This window comes from Seriola lalandi, unplaced genomic scaffold (assembly GCF_002814215.2).
Source record: "Seriola lalandi dorsalis isolate HSWRI2012SDOR001 ecotype SW California unplaced genomic scaffold, Sedor1 jcf7180002054591, whole genome shotgun sequence".
NCBI classification, from domain to species: Eukaryota; Metazoa; Chordata; class Actinopteri; order Carangiformes; family Carangidae; genus Seriola; species Seriola lalandi.
This window is the reverse complement of record NW_019525144.1, coordinates 840,844-868,452: the sequence shown is the minus strand read 5'-3', so window position 1 is coordinate 868,452 and position 27,609 is coordinate 840,844. Positions and strand designations below refer to the sequence as shown.

At 39.6% G+C, this 27,609-nt stretch overlaps 3 protein-coding genes across 5 annotated transcripts; all 3 read left to right on the top strand.

Annotated features, from left to right (window-relative positions):
- Window positions 1-7,239: 7,239 nt before the first annotated feature.
- On the top strand, window positions 7,240-19,918 carry fip1l1b (FIP1 like 1b (S. cerevisiae)). 3 transcript variants are annotated; one of them, XM_023419213.2, is made up of 16 exons: window positions 7,240-7,515; window positions 7,886-7,940; window positions 8,740-8,806; window positions 8,908-9,020; window positions 9,590-9,654; window positions 9,759-9,866; window positions 10,069-10,199; window positions 10,342-10,460; window positions 10,896-10,949; window positions 13,676-13,775; window positions 13,896-14,052; window positions 14,167-14,248; window positions 14,940-14,995; window positions 15,365-15,554; window positions 16,041-16,187; window positions 17,517-19,918. In XM_023419213.2, the coding sequence occupies exons 1-16, from the start codon at window positions 7,437-7,439 to the stop codon at window positions 17,656-17,658; spliced, it is 1,665 nt and encodes a 554-aa protein (XP_023274981.1). In that variant the 5' UTR covers window positions 7,240-7,436; the 3' UTR covers window positions 17,659-19,918. The 3 variants fall into 3 exon arrangements, with proteins under 3 accessions (XP_023274981.1, XP_023274980.1, XP_087033487.1); XM_023419212.2 differs by having other exon boundaries at window positions 17,514-19,918; XM_087177361.1 differs by lacking the exon at window positions 10,896-10,949 and having other exon boundaries at window positions 17,514-19,918.
- On the top strand, window positions 19,848-22,517 carry LOC111664515 (uncharacterized). Its single transcript, XM_023419122.2, has 6 exons — window positions 19,848-20,117; window positions 21,138-21,280; window positions 21,454-21,515; window positions 21,616-21,729; window positions 22,083-22,181; window positions 22,274-22,517. The coding sequence occupies exons 1-6, from the start codon at window positions 20,010-20,012 to the stop codon at window positions 22,396-22,398; spliced, it is 651 nt and encodes a 216-aa protein (XP_023274890.1). The 5' UTR covers window positions 19,848-20,009; the 3' UTR covers window positions 22,399-22,517.
- Window positions 22,518-24,436: 1,919 nt separating this feature from the next.
- LOC147818393 (uncharacterized) lies at window positions 24,437-26,126 on the top strand (the record flags this gene model as incomplete). Its single annotated transcript, XM_087177362.1, has 4 exons — window positions 24,437-24,468; window positions 24,693-24,766; window positions 25,163-25,261; window positions 25,859-26,126. Coding segments are annotated over 4 exons (387 nt in total), but the record flags the coding sequence as incomplete, so codon positions are not given.
- Between the last annotated feature and the right edge of the window lie 1,483 nt (window positions 26,127-27,609).

The window sequence follows — 27,609 nt, the reverse complement described above, 5'->3', positions numbered from 1 at the left end:
GGAGTTCACTGGCGCTTAAAGACACAGTGCAGCGCCTCTCCTCTCTGCCCTGGATCCCTGCCACTCCTTTCTGCCCCGCATTGGCTGGAGACTGGCCAAGAGGATGAGTCGGTCATTACCGGGAAAAACACGGCTCTTCTCAAGCAACCCTCACCGTTTCTTACGCAGTCATTGCGATGGGGGGGGGACTCATCCAATATTGAAAGTGCTGATTGACAAAACAAGACAAGATTGGCTGATCTGTCTAGTAAGATCACTGTAAATAGACTTTTTTTTTTTTTAAATCACAAACACTATGATAAAGTATTTTTTATGGCAACTGACAGCCTCTTCTCACACTTCGCGCGGTCCTGTTGTGATGATGGCAGCTCACACTTGGCAGGAGTTTCCCTGCAGAAGCTCATTCAGTTTGTGATGCACTCCATAGTCTCAAGTTTCTCAGCTCTAATCAGCATCATCTATAGTGGTCTCACTTTTCCCAGATTTAATCACGTTTAGATCCTATAGGAGTCAGTTAAACAGCCATACAGTGGTGGTGATGTGCACAGCAAGCTTTTTCTCAAGCAGCATTTGATATAACCACACTTTGTCCCCACTCGACTCCAAGCCAAATGTGTTTCACAATCACAATCAAGTCTGTCTTGAAATAATTGTCATATGCAGATAGAAACAGGTTTTGCTTGCTGTAATCATTCCTCCTGTTCATACTGGCTGTTAAAATATCCCTTCCTGCAGGACTTGCTCTTGGTAGGAGACAAAATAAGGTACTTCATATTAAAAAAGACTATTCACTTTGGAAGCCTTATATTAGCCTCAGCTAAACATTTGAACACAAATTGAAAGCTGAGGATTTTGTGCCCCTTCACCTCAACGGGAGTTCTGTTTCTATTCAGACTTCAACATATTCACGTCTTGACCCGGACAGTGTAGCCAAGTTCTTCACAGAAAGTGGGCATTTTAAAAAGTAGATTACAAACAAAAACACTTACACCCACTGATTTTGTTTTAGTGCTCTCAAATTTATCAGAAAGAAGCAAGTCAGACAACTCTTCACCAACATGCCTTATTATGGCGCCCCCAAAATGTCTTTCTTCTTGCACATCAAAAGTCTAAATGACACTTAAGTCAATTTAAAACCCTAAACTCTGCAAAATGAAAAAGGAAATCCAGGAATTCCTGCACAATGTCACTCACTTGCACGCTCTTTATTTGGTCCCTTGCAATTACTATTCTTTTGGCTTTCAGACCTTCATTAGGTAAGAAGGTCTACCAACCAAAACAATGTAATTAAATAAAATTATTTTCTGGGTTCCTCTTTGTCATAAAAAGCAGCCTAATGACGGCCAAATGAAGCTCCACCGTGGGGCTATCTTTAAATACTTGAATTTTGACCAAAAATAATTAACAGAGTAACCTAAAAATAATCTTTGGTTGACTTTTAAATCAATTTTGATGCTTTAATTTGACATTTAAGGCACTTAATTTGCTTTCAGCCTTGGCCAGCTCCGCATGTTTAAATGTAGGTGTTTGTTTGCACAGCTACAGTTGGTTTTGTGTGTGTTTTATCTCTTGGTCTGTGTGTGTGTGTGTGTGTGTGTGTGTGTGTGTGTGTGTTTCTGTAGCTCCAGAGAAAAATGTAAGAGTACACTGGGATCATTGTGTTTTGTTTTTTTTTCTCACACACATGATTAATCTCTCACTGCAAAGCCCTACAGCTGTTTATGCCTTTCTCGGCACATGATGGCAGGATGAGGCTAAACAAACTAGAACAGAGGCAGAACATCACATTTATTGATTTTTTTTTTTAACTTAATCCGTTAAATATCAGCAGGAAAGAGGAATAACTGTAAGGGAAAGCCATTCAGACTGGTGCTCATCTTTAGAAGAAGGTTTTCAGTTTTCTTCCTTATGCAAAGAGGACCAACTTCCTGCTTTTTAAATAAAGATAAATGGAACCACAATTCAGGGAGATATGTCCTGTCAGGTTGGTCACTATAAAACAATCGCAAAAACCATGAGTTTCCAGGGAAATTCTGAAGCTGGGCTTATGCTTAAATAATCTGAAATATGCAATCTTCGTGGGGTGGGGATGACGTGGGTAGGGGGATGGGGTTGACTGAGAAGCCCGCACAGAGACAGGGCAGCAGCAGTCTAATGTGCTTGAGAAAAATGTTTTTGGCAGAACACTCTGATGCCTCAGAGGAGTATTTCATATTATCCACTACAAAAAAGTATTGTTGTTTCTCACACAAAATTGAGTTGATTTCAAAATGTGGTCACACATCTGACATAAAAGCAAATAAGGACATGCAACGCTCGACCCAAAAAGTACCGTTCTGGTCTGGGTCACAATTAATACATTTAATTAGTGACCTTTAGAGGTGCTGGAAGCAAGGTTTTATTATCTGCAGATTACACACAGACATGAGAGGGGTAACAACCTTGACATCCATCTCAGCAAGAGTATATCCCAAAATGTCTGACCAAAGTTTTTCTTTACTGACAGATGAACCAAACTTTTCACCTTCACCATCCAGTCAGAGTTGGACACCTTCTGTTAAATATTCTGCATTCAGACAAAGGAAACCTGCACCTCAGGGTGTCAAAGTACTATACACCTGTTCACCAGCCTACAGTCCAGCTGCCCATATGCTCTATGAAGATGTCACTATGTCTGTTTGTGTGTGAGTGTGCATCAGGATCATCCATATGTCTACTTCCCACTGAGTTCACATGTCATTTGAGCAGTTTATATGCCTTTCCCTATTTCATTATTCATCACTGAGGTGAGCGTCTATAGCAGATCTGGGCTGACTCACTGTGACTTGATGAGTGTGTGTGTGTGTGTGTGTGTGTGTGTGTGTGTGTGTGGACCCACAGCATGACTAACTCAGTGCTTTTAGACAGATGAGGATAGCAGTCTCACAGAGGGCAGCGGAGGTTTTATACAAGAAAAATAGCCACTTAGATTAGATTACGTAATGAAAAACATTCCCCCCTCCCTCTCTCTCTCCCTCTATCTCTCCCTCTCTCTCTCCCTCTCTCTCTTTCTCTCTCTCATTCTCTTTCACCTTCCCCTTTCCCCCTCCCTCCACTCTTTCTCCGTCCTCCTTTACAGTGACGCACACACACACACACACACACACACACACACACACACACACACACACACACACACACACACACATCCTTACTTAATCACCTACAAATGGAGCTTTCTTCACACCCTCGCGCACGTACATACACCTTGTTTGCCTCTAAGCACAAAACCTCACTGATAGGAAAACACACACACACACACATGGACACACACATTTCATCTGAAAGCATACCTCACTGTTTCTCCTTTCACTGATTGGCCAAATGCTCAGCATAACCTTTTTTCTCCAGATGCAATCCAACACTTCTCTCTCTCTGCTGACTGGACGTTATAAACCTGATATCTGTGTCCATTTGTCTTTCCTCTCCTTTAATACAGTCAGTGCTGTGGAGGGTTTTTTATACCCACTCTGTGTGGTTGTTAAGTATCCATCCATGGTTCAGTTGTGGTGTTTCTCATATCAATTATGACCCATTGAACAAATTGGACTAAGAGCTGCGTTAGAGAGAGAAAAAGACACTTCCTCAGAGGAGCATGGTAAGGCCTTGGATTCACTACGATGGAATTTACTTTGACTGAATCCAATATTGCAGGATTGTACCTCAGGTCATTTTCCTTATTTGCAACCTGAAAAGAATAGTTCCACAATTTGGGAAATATGCTTATCTGCTTTCTGGCGGAGAGTTACATGGAAAACTGGTACCAGTCTTGTGTATGTTTGTTTTTGTAATCTGTTCAAAAACCAAAGTACAAACATGACAGTTTGCTGTTTTTGGGCAGTTATGTGCCGCACCATTTCTTGGCCAGGCATTGTAACTTCCTGGAGTCTCCGCTGGTTGCCTAGCAACTGTTCAGAGCCAAGAAGTAGTCCGGCAAATAACACCCTATAAAACCATGTCTTTTTTACACTTTGGTTTTTGTAGCGATTAAATAAAAAAATAAAAATAAAATTCATTTGTGAGATTTAGAGGTGCTGGTGGGCTGTTTGAGATCTTTATGCTAAGCTATGCTAACCAGCTGCTGGCTATAGCTTCATATTTAACAGACACACGAGATTTGTACAAATCTCCTCATCTACCTCTTCACCAGAAAACTACCAAGCATATCCCTAAAATGTCTAAAGCTTTTGCCTTAAACATTATCATATTGGGAAAATTCTATGTTAGTTGTGTAAACTATTTTGCAGTGAAGTTCTGGTGCAAAACGTCAGAGAAAGGTCAATAATTTTTTAATTGCAAATCTTACTTGTACATCAGCAGAAAAACTGCAGTTTCTCTATGCACATTTTCAACAATTATCCCATATATCTGAGGCTTTAGCTTAAAATAAACGTGTTTATTTTCACAACAGATGGATCTTTGTCCTGCAAAACAATGAAGCAGAGACTGCCATGTTAAACTGTCATGTATGGCATCACACTCTTGAGATAACCATATGTTTGATCCAAAGAGATGATGTGGATTGAAAATGTGCCAAGGCACATACAGTATCTGAGTAAGCTAATATCAGCGTGTGTAATTACTGATAGCCCAATGATCGCCCTCTGTCTGGATAAACCTGATTAGCATCGACTAGGCTGTAAGCTGCCTTAATCCACCGTAAGGAGAGAGGGATGGACGCAGGGATGGAGGGAGGGAGCCAACAACAGGCAGAGACAGACAGGATGATACAGAGGGTGAAGAGGGAAGGAATGAGAAGGGAGGGACGGGGGAAAGAGAAGCAGCAAAATACGTCAGAGCAGGTCACGGCCTGAGGGAGAACCAGAGGAACAGCACATGAAACTGAGCTTAACTCCTTCCAAAGCTGACTCCTCTCTTGATTTTGATTTTATTATCTTTTTTTGTATGGTCTTCAACAGAAGAGGAGAAAAGAGGGGATGGGAGTGTGATTAGGTTAAAAGGTCGGCTAAAAGACAGAAAGGAGTAACAGAGATTGAAAGAGAGATGGGGTTGAGGGAGACGGACTGAATGAAATAAATGTGATTCCCATGATCAGTTTAACTGAGAGACCATTAGCATCCCTCTGTGTGTGTGTGTTTAAGTGTGTGTAACTGTGAACATACAGAGATCCACACAAAAGCTCACATATATGATGCGATAGACAGATACTTATGATATGAACCCTGGTGTGGTACAAAAATCAATGTACTCACAAATATAATATTACGACACACACTCTCTCTCTCTCCCTCTCTCTGTGAGCATTTACACGTTTACCAATTAATCTAATCTCAGCATCAGATACACCAGATTATGTGTGAATGTTGTCCATGCTTCTGTATAATGACCACAGTAAAGAACCGATTTAGCTAAAGAGGTGGTGAACGGAGAGAATGAGAGAATCCACACATTTCCTTGTCATTTACTGACAAAGCTAAAGTGGCCCCACTTAACTGGTCAAATGCCATAAATGCATTAACAATCCTCTTTGCATTAACAGGCAACTTCTTGTGCAAACAGAACCACAGCAGCAATCACAAGACTCAGTTCACTGATGATGAGTCTGCAACTGCTCTTTATATCAGACACGTACAAGACGATGGACAGAGGTGTAACCAAATAGATATAAGTACAGGAATTCAGCTGAAATTTGAGGTATTTGTACTTTACTTGAGTAACTACATGTGATACTTAATACGTCTACTCTACATTTCAGAGGGAAATACTGCACATCATACTCCACTACATTTGATGACAATTTAAGTTATTGGTTATATGTCAGATTGTGATTATTAGTACAAAAAGTAATCAGTAAATGAATTATAATGTATTATTGTAAATTAAGGTTTATAAAGTAGTTAGCCCAACCTTCACCAGCTGCATCATACATAAATGAGGTTAATGATTCGATAAGTGAAATTTTAGCCACTTTCCAAGATATGGCAAACTATGCTGCTGGAAAATATGATGGCTTTATTCAAAAACTGATGGAAAGTAAAGTCCATAGAGTAAATTGAGAATCAGTTAGGTAGGTAGGTAGGTAGGTATTAAATGGATTGACTTCAAGCTCCAAGACCATAAGCTGATACATGCAAGAGTGCACACTGAGGTCAAAAGAAAAAACTCTCTTCATAGCTTCTAAGTCAAGGTTAGAAACCAAGGAAAGATGCATTTACCGTCATGGCACCTATACTATCTACTGGTCACAATCAACCCCGCTACTTCTATTTTCTTTTAAGATTCAGCTAAACACATACATTAGTGTTCGTTTGGATTGGATTTTATTATGGATTTTTAGGCTACTATCTTATTTACTCTTGTTTCACTTTGTGTTATTTCATTAGTGTATGTAATGTTCTCTGTTTAAGTGCTTTATATAACTGTATTATAACTACAGTATGGACGCATTAATGTTGCAGCTGGCGAGCATGCTGATTGTAACAACTTTATATACTGCTTGGTAGCTTAATCTATACTAAAACAGCACAATTTATAAGGTGGTTATATTTTACATTACAAATAGACAAACAAATAGACAAATCAGATCCGGTCAGATAAATGCAGGGGTGTGAAAAGCACAATATTTGCCTCCAAAATGTACAGGAGTAGAAGTAATAATAATATGTAATAAAAAATGGAAATACTGAGGTAAATATACATGTACTTCAAAGTTGTAGCCTACTTTAGCACAGTAGATCTGCTCGAGTAAATATACCTAATAACCCCACCATTACAAACGTATAGTATGTAGACAATCACAGTTTGTACCACTGGAGCAGTTCAGGTACAAGAGAGACTGTTTATTTCCTTGTAAATCCAGTGAGTGTTAAGTCCTGTAACTTTGCACTTCAGTAACTCGCTGTGTTATATTTAATAATTTAGCATTACTGGATAGTTCTACACTTTATGGCCAAAAATATGTGGACACTACCGTGTTCATACTATTGTATATCGAGCAGCCCAGCCCATTGCTTGAACTCCTTCCACCATTCCCTATCCTTGTTGCCGAGTACCTGCATCTGGGGCCATCAATTTGTCTATCATGTATTTTGCCACACTAAATAACATGCCCACGATTATAAAAAAAAAAGATAAATAAGAAACAATCATAATTTAGCGCCACTTGAACGTAGAGTGGTGTTTCTTCTTGTCCTCCAGGGGGCGCTGCTGTGTCCGCCGCATCAAGACTTTGACCTTAGCGGGACGCCAACAATCTCTTCCGGGCCAACGCTAAACACAGAGGCTTGAGATGAACATATGAAGTCATAAATTCTTGTTCATAACTGCATTTCTCCGCTGAAGGGAGAAGTTGTACCTGTATATTTACATCTAGGAGCTTTGTTGAACATCGTTCTTGTCGAAGCCGCAGTGGGTTCACGGCTCCGTGTCAACTGAACATGTCTGCGGAGGAAGCGGACAAAACAACCACCACTGATGCGAGCGCTGGAGATGAGGAGGAGGAATGGCTGTATGGAGGTAAAAAAACAAAACAAAACAACAGCAGCAGCAGCTTAAAAATTAAAACTTCTCCTGACCGACACAGACGTGAGTCAGTTGGTGACCTGCTGTCCTAATGAACTGCTAACTTACAACACTGTCTGCTAGTATGAGAGGATTGGAGAGTCTGGAAGCTAAGCTAACAGCTAGCAGCGCCTTTTGCAGCTTTATGAATTGGTGCAAAAATATGTAAAGCTATGTCTGTCATATTACAAGTTATCTTGCGGGGTAGAAATGTGGGGAATGTTCTCTCTTTCGCTCACTGTTGGATTTTGAGCTTTGGTTAAACATTAACAGCGAATGGCCTCTAGGTAGGGATGAAATAAAAAATTGTTTTGTTTTGTTTCAGATGAATCTGAGAGCAAAGACGAGGATGAAGAAGCTAAACTGAATGCTGCAGTCAGGTAAGTAACATCCATACACACCCATATATACACCCTAAATTTGTATGAGACATTTTCATACCAGTGAAGACTTCAAAAAGACACCTGTTCACAGCAGAGAGCGAGGTGGGTGAACAGGATGAAGTTAAAGTAAAAATTAAAAAAAAAGTTAAACATATGCAACAATAAATGCTTGAGATCTACAGAAAAGTATACGAATGCACATAACATTACAGTGTATTACATGATACCTCATGTTTTTGTGAATTATGTGAAGTAGCTGCTGTAAAGCTGCAGTTTCCCTTTGGCATTGATAAAGTACTCAATCTGTTTATCTAACTGAAAAGCACGCTTCTTGAAAAGTGCAAAGATAGACTGACAGTTGACTGATTTAGTTAAAAGTAAAACAAATATAAGTTTTTATTGTATTTCTAAACTAACCACAGAAAATAAAGGTTATATAAATAAAAGCAGGTGTAAGCAACCCTGTAAGAGTACCAGAAAAAATAATGTCAAGCTGTAGCTTTTAATTCTGTGGTACATTTCCATCACAATTATGTCTTTAAATCTGAGAAATTAGAGAGAGTTATAACAAATATAGGGACTACAACCTAACATGCAGATACTGGTATGAAACACATTTTATACCCTGTGCTTATAAGCTTCTCAAGCACTGGTGCAAAGAAAATTGTCGCTGGATCACCTAATATATAGCAGTTAATCTTGTGCTTCTTATGATTCTTTCATTTGCACTGTTTGAGGATGTGTGCTGTCTGTAGCTTGAAGGAACTTTATATCTAATGCTTCTTTGTATCCACAGTGCACCTGCTGATGCTTCTACAGAAGATGCTGCTGCACATGCTACAGGAAATGGAGTGTCCTCTGAGGTAGGTAGCTTACATGCACACAGTCAGTTTATGCTTTTTTTTGTTGTTGTTAATTTTTTTGCAAGTACACTCATACTCACCTGCCAGTTTTGGGATGTCAGGCCACAGGTGAAGGAGCAGGTGAAGATGTGGACAGTGACAGTGACAGTGATGATGACGACGATGATGTCCGAGTGACCATTGGAGACATCAAAACTGGAGCGCCACAATACACGTAGGTTTCAGTTAAAGTTTAGCACTAGCTGGCTAGTTAGAATAAGTTAGAAGTGAGATGGAATATGAAGTTTGCAACTTGTGACTTGTAGCAGTAAAGAAGCCTAACTTAAAATGTTCATGTTTTCATGTAAAATGTGTTTTCCTACCTGATGCTTTAAAAAAACATTAAGCTTTCAGAGTCAGTCTGTCTCTTCAGAGTTCAACTAGAGGTTTTGATGTCCAAATACAACAATCTTACATTTGCATAGTTATATTTACAAACTATGGTTTTCAGATAGTTTTCATATATCATTTCAGAGCATTGTTAACACACCATATCCTACCATGTAACTTCAGTAAAACATCAATGTAAACTTGACCTCTGTTTAGACTGTATACGATTATTTTGGTGCATTGACATGATACTTAGATACTTACTTTTCTAACCAAATGTCTTCTGAACACAAACTGGCATTAGCAGATTAAAGTGTTTTCTTTAGTATGTACGGTGTATATGGTAACTTTCATTCAGAGTGGACCTTGTAATGTCATTGACAAGGACACTGTGTTTTTTTCCCCCTCCTATAGAACTTATGGAGCTCCTCCTGTAAATCTCAACATAAAGACAACAGGCTCCAGACCTTATGGACAAGGTGTCGCTCTCTGTTCTTAAAACTGTTGCTCTGACTAGTTTGTAGTTTGACCAACACAATTGCTTTTTCTTCTTTGTACTAATTTGCATTATTGTTTTGAGTAGCCACGAAGCTGAAGGGAGTGGATCTTGATGCTCCTGGAAACATTAATGGGGTTCCAGTGCTGGAGGTGGACATGGAGTCCTTTGAAGAGAAACCCTGGAGGAAGCCAGGTTTGTGTTTGTATTTGTGTATGTGTGTGTCTGTGTCATGTCTGTGTGGCTAAAAGTTTCAAAATGATAACAAAAAAAAGTTTTCACTGTTCCTTCAGGCACATCACTTATTTGTATTTGCAGGATGTTTGGCGACACTGATAAAGACAAATCATGTCTAGCATGCACAGTATTTCACGAGTGTATGTTTTTATGTGTGCAGGAGCGGATCTGTCAGACTACTTCAATTATGGCTTCAATGAAGACACGTGGAAGGCTTACTGTGAAAAACAGAAGAGGCTGCGTATGGGTCTGGAGGTCTCTACAGTCGGCTCGGTGACGAGCAAGATCACTGTGAGGGACTTTACAGCTCACATTCCCTCTACATTTCACCAGCCATTTTCTTCATAAGCCTCTCGCTATATCTACTTAAAATCAACACTAACTATCTCTACTATGATGACGCATCATATGTTTATTTTTGGCTCTTTCTTAGGTTCAGCAAGGCAGGACAGGCAATGAGAAAGACATATCCAGTTTACCTGTTCACACCTCGAAGCCAGACTTCACATCTCCTGTCAGCCTGTACAAGTCTGCCGTCAGTCAGGTCACCAGGTAACACTTCTGCTTTTATCTTCACTTTATTAAGATATCTTGGAATAAAACACACATTCAGTTTCCAATAGAAGTGCACAGTAGATATACCAACAATGTGTCTTGGCAGTGGAGGGCTGGATGAGGAATAGCACTACATACAGTTAACTGGCCATCTCAAGAAGAAAGGATACATTTTAGTCATGGCTGGTCTGTGTGGCAGCAAAAGTTGATTATTTTAGAGGAAACTGCACAGCAAAAACATTTCTTGTGTTTACTTTTTCAAATGCAACATACTTAGACATTCACTAAAACACACCTGGCCACCTCCAGGTTTACCAGTGTCCCTGTGGTTAAAATAGGTCACCATCCCATGGGCTGTATGTGTGTGTTTGTGTGTTAGGGCCAATGTTACTCTCATCTCCTTTACCCCTGTCCTTTGTTTCAAAATGGTAGGATCTCTCCCCCTCAGTGGACTGGCCCGCCTGCTCAGGACATGTCCTATTATACGTAAGTGGGCATGGCCTTGTCCCGACAAGGTTAAATGGGCCTGATGGGAAATGTGTAGATGTTAAAAACACAGGGGGCCTGGCGTTTTTCTTGACCATGAAATGTGACCACAGAAAAACTCCCGGTGCTACTTCCAAGGCCCCATAGATGCTTTCTTTCTCACCCGTGTGTCTTCCTTTTGGGCTGGTTGATGTGCATGTGTCATGTTGTAGAAAGTTTGTAGAATGTCATCATGTCAGTTAAATGCAACTCTGACACATTTGCAATTTTGGTGGCCCGTTGATAAATGTGAGAATTACCTCAAACTTAACTATAATTTTGAAGTGATTGGACAAATCATTTATTCATCATCGCAGATTTTTCTATGTCAAAGTTATAATCTCAACTTTTTTTTTTTGTAAATGATAAAACCCTTTAAAGCCCCTGAAACACCCATTCCTCCTTAATAAGATGTATTTTTAGTTGGTATGTTGAGGTGAGCCATAACACAATTTTATATAACAGTGGGAGATCATTTAGAGGAGAAGACGTGGTGAAAGTCAAAATGTTTGAAAAGTTCAAAGTTGATGGTTTTATTAACTGTTATTTTTAGAAACACAAAATGGTACAACATGATATCCTAAAAGATTCATTGTTATTAAGTCATCATCTTATGGGGTATTTAATTGTCCTCTTCAGAGAGTCAATTGATTATGCCACTTTTGATTCCTGACCGGTCCTAGAAAATAACTAAAAATGTTTTTGTTATTAGTGTTAGACCGATAAATTGGCCAGGCCGATATATTTAGGGTTTTTCCATTAGCCCAGGTTGGTCCACTTTAGCCAAGCTGTGCCGAGCTTAGCCAAAATTATGTGTTTCCACTACAGCCCCACCCCAAAGCAGGGAATAGCCAAACCATGCTGCTGTGGTCCTGCTTGGCTGCAGGGCCGACCACGGCCAACCCATGATGGTCAAATCCCCTTAGTAGTGTCTTTACCAGCTAAACTCGTGTGTCTGTGCTGAAGTCTAGAGAGAAAGCTGTTTTTAAAAATCTCTGTGTTAAGATCTGAGTATTTTTGCAGCTTCCACTTGTCACAGTTTAGGTTCACTCCTGTGTTCCTGTTTTGTTCTTACATATGTCAGCCTTATTTTACTGCTTACTAATCACCATCAGTGGTATCGCAACTGTCTTAAGTTACTGCTGATACAAACCGAACCTTTCCTGCTGTCTCAGCTTCACCTTAAAAGCTTTTATCCGACTGGTGGGGAAACTTTAATTATGCCTCCGCACTGACGGCAGCCATTTTTAGGTTGTCCATCTGTCTGTCCCATTCTCGTGAATGGGATATCTCAGTAACACCTTGAGGGATGCAAGGATGAACTGATTAGATTTTGGAGGGCAAAGGTCAAGGTCACTGTGACTTCACATATCACATTTTTGGCCATAACTCAAGAATGCATACTGTAATTATGAAACATTTTAACACACAGGATAAAATGATGAAGCGATAATATTTTATGTCCAAAAAGTCAAAGATCAACATCACTGTGACATCATAACTTTCTGCAAAAACACTTTTCTGGCCATTATTCAAAGCCATAACTCGGGAACAGAAAGGGAGTTCATGACCATGTTTCACATTTGTTCAGATACTGACACAAGGTGACACAGATCTCGGGTGCCCAGCTTAAATCTGTGGTGACTGTGTAGATCTTCTGTCTGCTGGGTTGAAGATGTGTGTGAAGCATCCATGTTTTAGAATTTGAAGCTTCTTTGCAGCAATATCCATATTTCAAGCACTGTCTACTGTCATGGCTACAACTTTGTTCTATCAGAATCATCTTTATTGGCCAAGCATGTGAACACATACAAGGTATTTGACTCTGTTTTTTGTTTCTCTCAATGAATGCTGTAGACATACAGCAGAACAAGAATAACAAAGCTTATCGAGGCAAATCAATTTTATTCTTACATCCCTACATCACAAATCAAAAATTTGCCTGAAGGTGCTTCACAATCTGTGTAGCAAACACCTGACAGACACAACTGCAACTTGACTGGTTGATGGAGGCATATAACAGTGAGGCAGTAATTCTAGTTGTGAAGAAGTTATAGATAATGCAATGTGTTAATCACCATGTTAGCGGAGCTTTATTAGCATTGAGACAGACTTTACCTTGCTGTATGGTGCAGTGGAAAACACTCTAACTGCACCAGCGCGGCTCAACTGCTAGTGGCCGTTTACAGCATGACTACACCACGCACAATGGAAAAACCCTAACTGGCAGATATCAGCTTGATGCAGATAAACAAGGTTTGAGATCATTTAGAAATAGAGTCACCATTACCATTAGTAGTTTGTCCACCAGGCAGCACTGACGAGTTGATTTGTACATTGTAAAATGCCCTACTAGGTATGTATATTGGTCAAAATACAAAAAAAGGAATGGATCCATATGAAGATGTTTGTTTATGTTATGTGTGTTTTGTTAAAAAAAAAGAAAAGAAAAGAAAAGAAAAAAGTATGATATATCAGCCAATATATTCCTTTTTAACTTTAAGTATTGGCCTGAAAAAAACAGTATTGTTATTGCCATAGTTTTCATCATGTTGGATATGTAGTTTATGTAATTTTATTAATGATCATATTTGCTCATAGTATGTGTGGAGATAGACAGTGTGTATGTGAATATGTCATTTGTTTTGGACTCTGCTCAGTAACTTGATTTTAATTTCTTTTACCAGGAAGACGAGTGGTACCATAGATGTGATTGGTGGACAGACGGCCACCATCAGCAGAGTTGAAGGGCGACGCAGACACAACCTAGATGGGAACAATATCCAGGTATATGTTTTGCCCTCATGAAATATTTGTGCCATCTCCTACTAAACCACAGTAACAGTTTTAAAAAACTGCTTTGAGGGTGTGTTCTCATCTCGACCTCTCCTCTCCGTTGTTGTGCAGGTGATCTCTGAACACTCCACGTCAGACGCGGAACCCACCCCAGCTAAGATACCCACCTTCTTCCCCCCTGGACCACTTCCTCCCAACATACCCCCACCTCCATTTCTCCCTCCACCACCAAACGTCAGCACTGCACCCCCACTCATCCCCCCACCCAGTAAGTTCATCATCGTCGTCTTTTTCGACCTCAGCTGGTCTCTTGGTGTTGAAAACTTGGTGTTGAAAACTGGTAACTCTCTCTGTATCTCCTTTTTCTCTTTCTCTCTCATAGGGTTGCCCATTACTGTCCCTCCTCCTGGTTTTCCTCCTCCTCCTAGTGGGCCCCCTCCTGCTATTATACCCACTATGGACAGGTAACACACATGCACACAAGAAAGCCTGAGCTGAAACTACAGATATGTTATAAAATTCAACATAAATACATGAGTTAAGGTGATTATAAAACAGGATTTCTAACTTGGACTGGAGTTTGTACAACCAAATGTATATCTAAATTTAATGACTTTTAAGGTTGTATACCAGAGAGTTAAGTTAGGAGTCTGTGTCATTCATTGAGAAATACATTTCTTAAGGGTGACTTCCAGACTCACTACATATATGAAAAAGAAAACAAAAGTTATTGGAAAAGTTTTTCTTCCTTAACCCATTTATACCGGATGCAGCGTAGCGCCCCTCCCGCCGGTTGCTGCGTAGTGCAGCAATGAGTCTCCTGCCGGCTGCTGCGTAGCTAAGCATTGTTGATTCCTCGTCATTTCCATGTATAAATATATCATGGAAATGACGAGGAATCAACAATACTGCGCTACGCAGCACCCGGTATAAATGGGTTAATACTGTGTTGTACAAGGTTTTTCCCAGACTAAAAATCTGACCAATGCAAGAGTTTAAAGTCATATGTTTACCTTCTTTATAAAATTGCTAAGCATATAGATCCTTACAACCCTAGACTTTATGCCTAGACAGAAACGCACGCACGCATGCACATACACACAACACACGCGCACGCACTATCTATAACGTTTTGCCTTTCGTCTGTTTCCACAGTGGCCACCCTGGAGGTTATGATGGACGCTCTGTCCCTCCATATCCGTTCCCTCAAGGTAGAAAGCTTGACAACATAATCTGATTTTCTAACCCTAGCAACACAACAAATACCACAACTTCATTTCAGTCCATTAACAAGACATGAGATGCAACATAAGTGATCTGTTGTGATATGTTTGGAAAACAATAACCTAATGTGTTCAGGATAGCACAAACATGCAGAGATAAGGCCTGTTTTTTTGACAGATCAAAGAAGATCTAAAGTCTGTATTTCTTGTTATTCACATAATTGGGTTTAGTGTTATTGCTCAAAAGTATAAATATCCATGTGTATGTCATCATTTGACAGATATTTCTATTTGCTCGGTGGATATAAAATAATCTCAGAAAGCATTTCAACGCAAAGTGCCTCTTTGCCTCTTCAGGTGCTTACCCTCCACCCATGGCTGGAGGTGTGCCTCCTCCATGGCCCCCAATGATGGACAACTCTAAACCCTGGGATTACTATTCACGTCGAGATGACAAGAGAGACAAGGACAGAGAAAGGCCAAGGGAGAGGACACATGAGCGGGAGAGGGAAAGGGAGCACAGTCCTTCAGCTATGAGCTACACCAGGTGAGACAAATACACGCTCAAAGACGTGATGAACAGGGTGATGCGAAATGTTTTGCTTTGCACCAGATAAGTACAATGCTAATCCTCTAAGTATCAGCCATGACGTGACAGATTCACATTAAATACAGTTTTTTTGTAGCATCAATATAAAATTGAGTGTAACTAGCAGTAGAAACATTCGTTCAGGACAGCCTGCCAACTGGGTTTTTAGTCCCATAGATATCCCTGGTGTCATGTTACCTAACTATGATTCCGACAAATTTCACACTGATGTATGCAGATTTTAATTTAAGGAAAATGCTAATGTCTCGTTGGCAAATTTCTGTCAAACGGGGAATTTGTGCCTGGCACACGGTTTGTGTCTGTGCACCCAAACACACAGACTGTGTGAGGTAAATTTTCCAACTGATAAAATATTTTTAATATTTAATCACGTAATTAATCACATAATAAAATGAAATCTCTTTTTCTTTCCAAATGACATAGCGACGAGGAGCGGTATCGTTACCGTGAGTACCAGGAGCGTGGTTACGGTGAGCGCCATCGTGACCGGTCGAGCCGAGAGAAAGAGGAAAGACACAGAGAGAGGCGGCACCGAGAGAAAGAGGAGGGACGCCACAAGTCCTCTCGCAGGTATGTGAACGCACACACAATTTCTCTCCCTAGAACAACTGATCATTTGCTAAACTGTTAAAAGCAATTGTCTAGTTGTAGCTTAGCAACTCTAAATAGGCACAGCAAGCTTGTCGGGATTTGAATTTGACACTCCACAAGAGTTTTTAAAACCAAAACCACAACAGCAAAGGTGTAAGGAACGGATTTAGCTGTGTTTAACCTCCTAAGACCCGAACTCTTGCATGGCGTGCATTTTTAATTTCTCTTTGCTATATAGGCTGATTGGGACCTGAGAAAAATGATGTCCACATATGAGGACATTAGTTTTAAATTTCGATTACTGAGTGGCAGTATAATATCCTCATATGTGGTCACCAGGCCCTTGTTGAGAAAAAGTTAGTATTGTGGTCTAGAGAACCCAAAATGTGAGGTCCACATATGTGGACGCCAGGTCCTAGGAGGTTAAAATGACTTTGTTCATCTGCTCTAACACAAGCTGCAAACTTGTGTCTACCTGCTGTAGTAATCTAGCGTTACCGTAGTAACTTAGTGTTACTTCCAAAACCAAGGAGCGCATGATTACCTTGCTACATTAGTTTTGGGGGTTCCAGTTTGCTTAAAAATAAAGGCCACATTCACAACTAGGACATCTACTGTGAAGTACTTCCCCTTTGTGTGGAAACTATGCCAGCAACACATGCAAAAGCAGCTTCTCATTTCTCGTCGGTGACCTTTGTTTCTGCCGCCTGAAATGAGAAGCTGCTTCTGTCTACACCAAACATGTACATTTACAGTCCAATTTCACAACTCAAGTGAGTGTCATTGTAATATTTTACTTAGTACTGCTGTACATCGGATTATTGCCTTAATGGAGCAAAACAAAAATTATTTTTCTATGGTAAATCTGCCGTTGTTTTCACTATAAACTGTAAATGTGCCACATGAGAGCAGAAAGGTTGTTAGCAACAGCAACTATAGGTCAATTAACAAATGCTGTATTACTTTACAGTACACCAAAATTTTTTCTATTTTTCCTCTTTGTCTCTTTTCCACCTTGTCTCAACCTTTGTCTCCCACCACACATTTGTTCTTGTTGTTATTGGCACCGTGCTGTCTCCCTGTCATTCTCTCCCTTTTGCCCCTTCTCCATTTCACTTCACCTCTTATTTTTTCCACCCATTGACCTTCTTGTGTCTCCCCCCTTACCTTTAATCTCCCTCTCCCTTATTGACTTCCCTCCCTGCTGTTTACTCTCCCTCTGATCTCTTCCCTTTTACCTCTTGGATCTCCTCTCTCCTTGCCTCCTCTGCCCTTTTCTCACTCCTAACTTTCTCCTTCCATTAGCAGCAGCAGCAGGAGGAGGCACGACAGCGAGGAGGGCGATAGTCACCGGAGGCACAAACACAAGAAGAGCAAGAGGAGCAAGGAGGGCAAAGAGGCCAGCGAGGAGATCAGCGCAGACCAAGAGAACCAGGAGGCCATGGAGTAGTGATTGCCATCTCCTGTCCTTCCTCTCTCCATCTGTCTCCATTCCTGTCTGTCTTTCGTGTCTCCCACCAAGAAGAAAGAAAGAAAGAGAGAAGATGGGCGCAAACCAACAAAACCAGAAAGTCGCAGAGTGATTGATGTGTCCTGTCACTCCCCTCTCCATCAGTCTCCATCCATCCTGCTGCCATTCATCCTCATCATCACTTCAGATGGAGAATGGAGGGATGGTCACTAGCTGACATCAGGCGGAGCATCAATCTTCATCCACCTCCTTCCTCTCTCAGCCCTTCTCTCAGAGCACTGCTGTAACAATGAGGTCATACTCACAGATTTCACTGTATAGTCAGGGCGATCAGCAGAATTTGCTCTTTTTCTGTCATTTGGTTTGTTTGTTGTCCTTTTGTTCTTGTCCTGTATGAAGACACCTGTAGAGAGCTGTCAGTTTAAGTTCAATTAAAAAAAAACACTTTTGATAAAATGGCTATTTGTGGCTTTTTTTTCCTTTTTTTGGAATAAATAGTACAATAATTCTTCAGTTTCAGGGTTTCTACCCTTAATGCATTTTTGAAATCAGCTGTGGGGTCTGAAACATTGTAATAACAAAAATCTTTAAATCCTCCTCCTCTTGAAAATTTGTCATTTATTTGTTACTTCTCTTGAATGTTTGACTTTCGCTGTGTCACTGTGCAGAGTAATGTATGTGCGGAGTTTGCACTGCTGAAAGTTTCTCTGTGCTCACTCTAAAATCTGAGTTTAACACATGTACGTACAAGCAACATGAAATGTCCAATGAACATACAGAGACAGGACTTTTCATTGAAGTAGGCCACACCTCCAGCAGTTCAACTTTTATAACAAAAAATATTAACATTTTCATCAATTCTGGATTTTTATATTTATATTTATTTATATATATTTTAAACTCGGTAACTGAACTTTTTTTGCGGAAAAATATTTTTATGTCTTAAAATATGTCTGGGAAAGGTTTTTATTAAGTCCTACTATGAAATGCATTAATATAATTTTTCTTTCAATTTGCCTTTAGGAAGAAAAAAAAGATTTTGATGAGTAACTGCGGCTGCGAATGTGTAAGGTGTAGTGTCTTTACCAACTCACACAACATTTCTTTTTCATGCATGTGTGCACATACATTCAGCTGTTTTGTTTCTTAACATTTGGGTGATTTAAACATCCTCTTAAACTGTCACTGGCACAGCACGGCTGGGGTTATCAGCAGCTCCGGACAAAGCTCAAGTGACTTTCAAATTAATATTTGATTGAAAAATACTGCCAGCAAAACAGTTTTCCTTTGGAATTTGGACTTAAAGCCTCAGTATTTCTAAAATCCTGGATTCATCAAATGGAAGTAATAAAATATTGGATTTAGTCTCAACTTTTTACACCCATTCTATCACGTGCCCAGCTTGTATAGTGTGATTTATTGTTACAGATTAAGCTACCCAACAGTGTCCCGTATAGAGCAGTTAAAATATCATCACATCATGCTGCTTAAATGTCTAGCATCAAAATAAATATAATGTAAATAATATTATAAAGAGAAGGTCTAGACCTGCTCTATTTGAAAAGTGGCTTGATTATGCCTTATATTGTGAATTGGCGCTATACAAATAAAAATTGACTTGACAGTTGTTGACAAATGCATTAATATAGACTTACATCTGCTTACAACTACCGTTAATTATTAACCAGTTATTTAATGTTTATACTGCTTATGAATAGTTAGTAAGGGGCGTTTAAGAAAAGAGATACAGGTTATACTTACATAAAACTTTGATATGAGAACTTTGATTAGTGTATATTTTTACTTTGTGGTATTGCTCCTAAATGATTGGAAAACTTTTACCACCACTGCGTCTGGCTACGAGAATAAAATGGTGCCTATAATGTGTAGAGAGGAAAGTTGGTGTTAAGACAACATGAAAAACTTGATAATATGAAAGGTGGCAAACATAGTAAACCGTTTTTGTACTGGTTGGGTGTGTTTTTGAGTCTCAATGATGAAATGCATCAACATACATACCATATTCAGCCTCTACAAAGCTCCCTGTTGTATGTGATTGGATCAAAATTCCTCAAACAGGTCAAAGTCTCAGCCTCTCTTTCCCCCCTGAGCTGTTTGCTTTGGTTACATCAGCTCACAGAAAAGTGAATATATGCTGCTGAGATGCATGTGGGGGAAAGGTTGCTGATACAAACTTACTTGCACACAGTGAAGAGATACACCTGAAGACAAGATAAAAGCTGAGTGTGGGAGACAAACAGGGAGACACACATACAAGAGCTGCAGAAGGAAAGCTTGAAAAAAAAAAAGAGAACAGAGCCATCTTGAGGATGAAGTGTGTTGCTGTTGCATTGCTGAGTCTCCTCTCACTGGGACACTCTGCTCCTGTGAGCAGCTGTGACAGTCTGGTAAAACCAAAAACTATCAGCAATGAAGACGTAAGTGATCAACTGCTTTAATTTGCATCTTAAGAACCTGTATTTTATTTAAACTCAGCCATAACACATCATGATCATCATTCTCTCTTGTATAAGGCTGAACAGCTCGTTAAACTTGATGACTGAACTGAATGTAAGACAGACAAGAGGGAATACAGACAGTGTTTGTCAGCAATAAAAATTAACCAGTTCAATCACATACAATTTAACGACTAATCTTCATACTGCATAAGTATACAGCCTCTTTTTTTTTCAGGGAAAACATTTTCAAATGTGACTCCTGTAACTTTACATCACTGAAACATATGTAGAAACTATTTCAGGGGTATTGGTGTTAAAAGCTTAAGTAATAAGTAAAGCTCCACAAATTTCTTTGCCACAGCAATGAAAAGTTGGCAAATAACTTCAGGTGACATCTTACTTTAGAGATCATTTCCTGATACATTCCTTGGAAATTTCCTGGGAGGAACTATGAAATATGATGCACATTATAAAGAAAACAGGAATCTGCTTGAAATACAAGCTCTATTAAAACGCACATACATTTTTACTTAATTATAACATTATTATTAGAAACTTTGTTCTTCAATGTCACATTTTTTATTCAGCTGACCTGCTATCGGCTAAAGGATTTATGCTGTGTTATACCAAGGCAATTAATTGTAATTACTTCATTGGGTGTGTACCAGCAATGTCTCTGTTTCCTGTTTTCCTGAAAACTGCTCCGTTCTCTTCAGAAAGTCTGCTGAATTATTAGGAACTTCTACAGACTGGACCTCAAATCACAGATGTGTAAATTAAAGCTTTACCAAACTTTTATATGGCATCATTTTGTGATCTGTTTTCAAAAGCACGTGCAGTAGCAGTAATAGCAGTGTGTACAATTGATGTCATATTTTATATGTATTTAATTAAGTATCTCAAAGGAATACATGTCTCAGAAATCTTCCATGACCCCACAACAAGTCTGCCTGAAGGTTGAGAAGCACCAATATTCTGTGCTCTGTCTGTGTGCTCCAGATGTTGGGTAGGTGGCTGTACATTGGGGGCAGCTCTGACCTCCCAGGAAGCCGCTCCCTGGGCCACCTGCTGACCAGTGCCTGGCTGGACATCACAGCAACCACCCAGAGCAACATCCTCAATCTCGTCCAGACTCAGAGAATGTAACCCCCCCACCACCACCACCACCACACACACACACACACACACACACACACACACACACACACACACACACACACACAATTTACATAATGTATAACTGCTTAATTCTTATGAAAGACTCTAAGACTGATGATATGATTGTCTGATGCAGCCTTTGTGTTTTTCTTCACAGATATGGTGACTGTTCGAGCTTAACATACAATGTGACCTTTGAAAACAGCACAATGTTAATTGGTAAGTGAAGAGGAACCATCATGTGAGAAAGATCCTTAAAACCTGAATTCCCTGTCTGTGTGTGCATGTTTTTCTTTTTTTTCTTTTTGTTTTTTAACAGAGCAACCTTTTTACCTCAAAGAAGTATATCTGAAGACTGACTGCTCTGACTGTCTGGTTGTCCATGAAGAAGTTGTCTCTGGCAAAGACACTTTCACCAGTCTTCTGCTTTTTAGTAAGAAATACTCACTACACACTGAACTGACAATGAATGAGCACGATAAAGAAAATGTATATTTTTCTGATGAAATTACATTAAATCAGGCAGCTGCTGTTTTGTGAAGTCAGTATGTGTATGTGCATTTTACAGCTTAAGATGGATTTTTGGCACAAAAAAAACAACTGGTTTAACTATGGTTTAACCGTGTGGTTAAAAAAGTAAGCCTGACAGACGAAGTGAACGACCTCTACTCAGTGGGCTGTCTCCAGTTACTCAGCTTGACAAGTAGCTCTGTTAAATTACGTGTTTGCGGTGTTTTTTAATTTAGTTTAACCTAAAGTTCCTAACCCTGAAGTCTTTATTTCCAGGCAGGAGAAAGAGCGTCTCACCTGACGCTCTGGAGATGCTCAAGAAACAAGCAGAATGTCTCCACATGCCGTCGCCAATAATGATAGAACCGAACTACGGTGAGATTTTTAACAAATTTTTCTATGTCAGCATACTGAGGCTACCTCCAATATTTCACACACACACTTATTTTCAATGTGTATGTACACAGAAATCTGCCCAGACAACATCCTGCCCTCAGAGGGGCTGAGTGCCTTCAGCTCCTTATTAGAGGCCAAGATGGGACATCGAGTTGCAAGACTTCTGGATTCTCTATTTGATATGTTTGTGAACTGATTTAGACTTTGTTTTTGATTTGTGCCATAAGCCATTTTGAAGGACTAAGGGTACATTTTTTTCTGAGATATTGTAGGTCAGTAATTAAGAGATTTTAATAAAAGTAAATGTAGGAACTACCTTATTCTCTTATTTCTACCATAACCCTTAAAATTTATGGTGCTGATGCTATCATCATTATAACTCTTTATAGCTGGTGATTGTGGAGACAGAGGATAAAAAGATGTCATATGCTTAAAATTGCCACCACTGCTTTTCTGTTCAACAAAAACCTTGTTCCACTAGATTCATTACATCCAGGGGAAGTGGCTGGATGCTTTTCCTCTGACATCTTCTAAACGCTAAATTTCATCACGCCAAACACACTTCACTGCCTTTACAGCCTTCTTGTGTTTGTACTTGCACACTTGCAAACTAATTTCCTAAGAGGAAAGGCTTTTGTAGAAGAGGTGCGCATGCTAACCAAATGACATGCTGGAGGCTTAATGGTGGTGACGTTGACGTCATGCGACCATGGTCTGGTTTGTTTTTAGCCTGACATTAGCTTTTTACTTGAGTAAATTGAATTTAGGCTTCAAAAATAAAAATAAAAAGTGGTGTTTATGAAGATTGTCTCTCTGAACATGTAAGCGTCATAAACTTTTCCTTATCACATAGCTTATTTTCTGCAATAATCCAAAAGCCAATTGAAAAGTCCCATTGGCTTTTTTGTCGAGGGAACCAGGGTGATGCTTACTTCTGCGCTGGCCTACAAAAACATGTCACCCCCACCATTGTACACCAGAGTACAATGTAGCTGGAAGAAACTGAAATATAAGAGAAACTGCAAGAAGCGATAATTCTCTGAGTTCATCACTACTAGCAATGCACATACTTATTGTCATTTGATCCACTGATAATATAAAATGTTGAATATCAGCTTTAAGTATGCAAAATGTAATACACAGAGGGTATCTGTTTACAGTATGTAGCTGTTTCATTCTGCTGTTTTAAAAAATACTTTTTCCAGTTTTCCAGTTACTGCTTATTAAAGTTAGGTATATATATACTGTACTATACTAATTATAATCCATAGTAATTATAATCCAATAACATAATATACATTATTCTAAAATGGGCTATTCTGCATGATGATACTTTACATTTGGTACTTTAAGTATATTTTGATAGTAATACTTATCTACTTTTACTCAAGCGACATTTTGAATGCATGTACTATGCAGTATTTATATACTCTGGTGCTGCTACTTTTACTTGACTAAATTGACTGGGTAGTTCTTCCACTGTTGAATTTGACCACCTTTCAACCAGATTTCAACACAAGTGTAAACAGTTGAGGACTCCATGTGGGCAGAGCCTCTGTTCTTCATACATCAGTTTTAGCTTGAAGAAGAAACAGTCAGCTTCAAACTGCGATCAGGGCAATACACACAGATTCAGGATCTTTGTGTGCCGAACCATGATGTGGCTGTGCTCAGTCTTCTGTCTGTTGGACAGTCAGCTCCTGTAACAGACTGTGAAAGTCTCCTCCGACCTCTTGAAATCCAAGGAAGAGACAAAGTAAGACACTCTTTCATCTCACTTGTGACCATCCTCTCACGCTCTCACTTTCTGCATCTTTTCATTTTTGAATCTATTCACAATCTATTAATGTGACCATCTGTCATTTTACGCAACTGAGTGAGACACCGTCTGTTACAGCTGCTGGGCAAATGGTTGTTCATAGCAGAAAGTATAAATATGACTGGATCCAGATTGCTGACGAAGACGGATGTAGAAAGCGCCTGGGCCATAATGACGGCTGCTAATGAGAGTGATGGCATCGATCATTTGCAGGCTCAAAAACTTTAATTTCAAGCTTAAATTCGAGGATTGTATGAAGTTTTTTTAAATTCACTTTTCACTCCAAACCACAATAATTTAGGTCATTTTGAATGTTTTGATGTTTCTTCAATGAACAATTTCACTATTTTTGTTTCTTTGTTTTTTAATTTCTATGTGTGAAATGGTTTGGCAAATGCTTCACGCTCAGAACTAAGTTAACCTTAAGAAACAGCACTCTCTCTATGGGTGAGTAGTATAATGGAACTTGCTGTACAAACATTTTGAATGAGTACCTGCACAAACAAATTTGGACTTTGTGTCCAGTGTATATATTTATTTGTTTGTTTGTGTGTGTGTGTGTGTGTGTGTGTGTGTGTGTGTGTGTGTGTGTGTGTGTGTGTGTGTGCGCGCGCGTGTGCACGCGTGCATGTGTGTATCCCCAGTTCAACCTACTGAATACTGAATACTAGCTGCACCGACTGCCTTGTTCTCCTCTCAAAATTCCCCACTGCGGTTGGCGTGTACGTTAGTGTCGAGCTCCAAAGTAAGACTAGAGATGTAAAAGAATGACAAACTGTAGTCACTTTTGTCTGTTTTCTGCTTGATTTGTCAGGCATTGATCACATAACCTTGTATATCATCATATTTCCCAGCTGTGAGTCAGACTATTCACAAATTTACTCTTAATGGAAAACAAGAATACGATTATATAGGCTAGATTATAGACATAGCAGCTCTGTAACACTGTACTTAGACACAGTGGTGCTTTTACCTAAATTCTAATAAAGGTGTTTACATGCTGATAAAGAAATGTAAGGGGACATCCGAGGGATGATTAGAAGTAAAACTTTAACTTGCCCCCTTGTGTTTTACTCTCTGACTTTACTTGAATGACCCTAAACAGTATAGCTCCTTTGCCTATACTTGTTGTGTCTCTCAGGCAGGAGAGGGAAGGTGTCTGATGCTGAGCTGCAACAGTTTACGAAGCAGGTAGAGTGTCTGAACTTACCATCACCTGATATCCTGGACCCAGAAAAAGGTATGAACTATCACGTGTCATGTGGCTGCAAGGGTTTAAATATATTTTTCTTACAGTATATCCACTGATGTGATGTCTTTACCTTTTTTAGATTGTGAAATGTTTAATTATTGATGTTTTTTAACATGCATGTGAGTACGGAATGTACCTGAACTTTTACTTGTCAAAACAAAATTTGGATATTGTTTCTTTATTTGTGCAGCAGTTGCAGCAATATCTTAATTATGGTTTAACTAGGAACAAATAAAATACAGTGCAGCCAGTGGTAAAATGTATTTTCTCAAAACAAACTACAACTTTTTGTTGGATTTACAACTAAAGTTAAATTTATATTAGATAATATTGATTTTACAGAAACATCATCTAAATGGTAAAGTTTACAACACCCCTCTTTAAACCTAATTTAATATGACACCAGTGCCAGTCACACTCAAGTGTGTGAATGGTTGGTGTCAGACAAAGCCGAATATCAACGCTTAAATCTCTAAGCCGTGAATTTTATTCTTTGTCCTTGCCTCTATTTTGTTCGGATCAAGTTGTCCATTCATGAAAAGCCCTGGGATAAATGAAATCAATCCTTAATTCTCTACTTCACAGGCCTTTGCCCAGACGAGTTTCCCTCCCAAGAAATAGAGACCATTGATCTTACTGATGACATGAATCAAATGGGCTCTGAAAGTGTCAATCTATTTGACGAAATTATGAACAGTGACGATGGACTGGAGAAGCTCATCAAACTGAACTCCAGCAGTGACATATCTGATTTTAGAAAAAATTAAGATTGTCAAGAGTTTCACGACATGCTTACATGATGAAGATGTCATGTGTGTGTGTGTTCTTCCAATAAAAAAAGATACTGAATGAATATGAAGTATGACTGTTGTTCCTTTGGTTTAGGGTTTGCAAAGTTTGATATACAACTACAAACATTGGAATTATTTCATTTACAAGTTCAAAATTATTTGGACCCTAATTTGAGCCCATATACGTAGGTATGGCATGGAGTCATGTGCATGTTTTACCATTTCTTGCTGGTTGTGGAAGACTATAAGGTGCAGTACTGCCCTGAGTTTGATTCTGTCATCGCTATGAAAACACATAATGGTAATTGTATTAAGTAAAATTACTTTCCATGGCAGGGCAAACACTTGCAAGACTTGCAGAAACTAAATAAACAAAAGACTAGTCCTGTGTATTGATATTAGTGCCTATTGGCAGTGGTGGAAGGTAACTGTTTACACAAGTGTAGACAAGTACTGTATGATCAATATTAAACATGAAAAATATTTAGAAGAATAGAAAATATTATTATTATGTCAGGTCACCCCCTATCTTCCTTTATAGCTTTAATTTATTGTCCAAATTATTATTAAATTATTGTTAAATGTGGGAGGAAACCGGAGCACCATGAGTTAAACCACGCTGACACAGGAAGATACTGGTGTCTGGAGTCTGGCCTTGTTGCTACGGCCAGGGTCACCACCAGTGAACCCCTCTGTGTCCTAGTATAACCTCGAGATAAACAGCACTGAGGTGACAGTGCTAACCACTGTACCACCGTGCCACCTTCACATGGTTACAAGACAAATGGCCACTATGGAGCAAGTTGAAAGATGAGCCAGAGGTACTTTTCTCCATTTACCCTCCTTGTGCGTAGGCTGATGTGGGCTTGTAAACTTTTAATGATAGCAGCCTCCACAGTTGGCTGGTGTAATGATATTACTTTCTCCAGATTGCTTATACTGCCAAACTCCTTCCTCAGGTCTTTGATCACAGCCTTGCCGATCTGCTTGATGTCCTCATCGCCCAGGCAGAAATCTTCACTCACAGTAAGTCCCTGCAGTGTTTGGTTCACCAGTTGTTCGGTGTAGGTGACTAAATCGTTGTTCGTCCAGACGTCCAGAACGTGGCACTGGGTGAACAGTCTCACTGTCAGAATAGTGAGAAATACCTCCCCAGCTGTGGCCTCACAGCCAGAGGTGGGAGAATCACCAGATCTCTGGTAGTTTCACTGTGATATCTGTAGAGTCGTTTTCCTCAGGTGGGATTCTTCTGTCTGGGTTGAGGCCTCACAGATAGAGGCAGAAGAATCAGACTGAATTTACAGATGACCCCTGAACATGTCACTTAACAGTTACTTTACAGTCTGGTCCACTTTAACCCCTGATTCTAAGTAGATATTCGACGTTTCTATGAGCCAATGATGACCTCTGGTCACCGGACTTCTGTGTCCTAAAAACCAGACTCCATTGACCCAATCGGTAATTTAACACACTCAGATTTATTAACTTATTAATCAAAGGTGTCTGTGCCGTTCTGGATCATTGCGGTCCACTTTAACCCCTGTG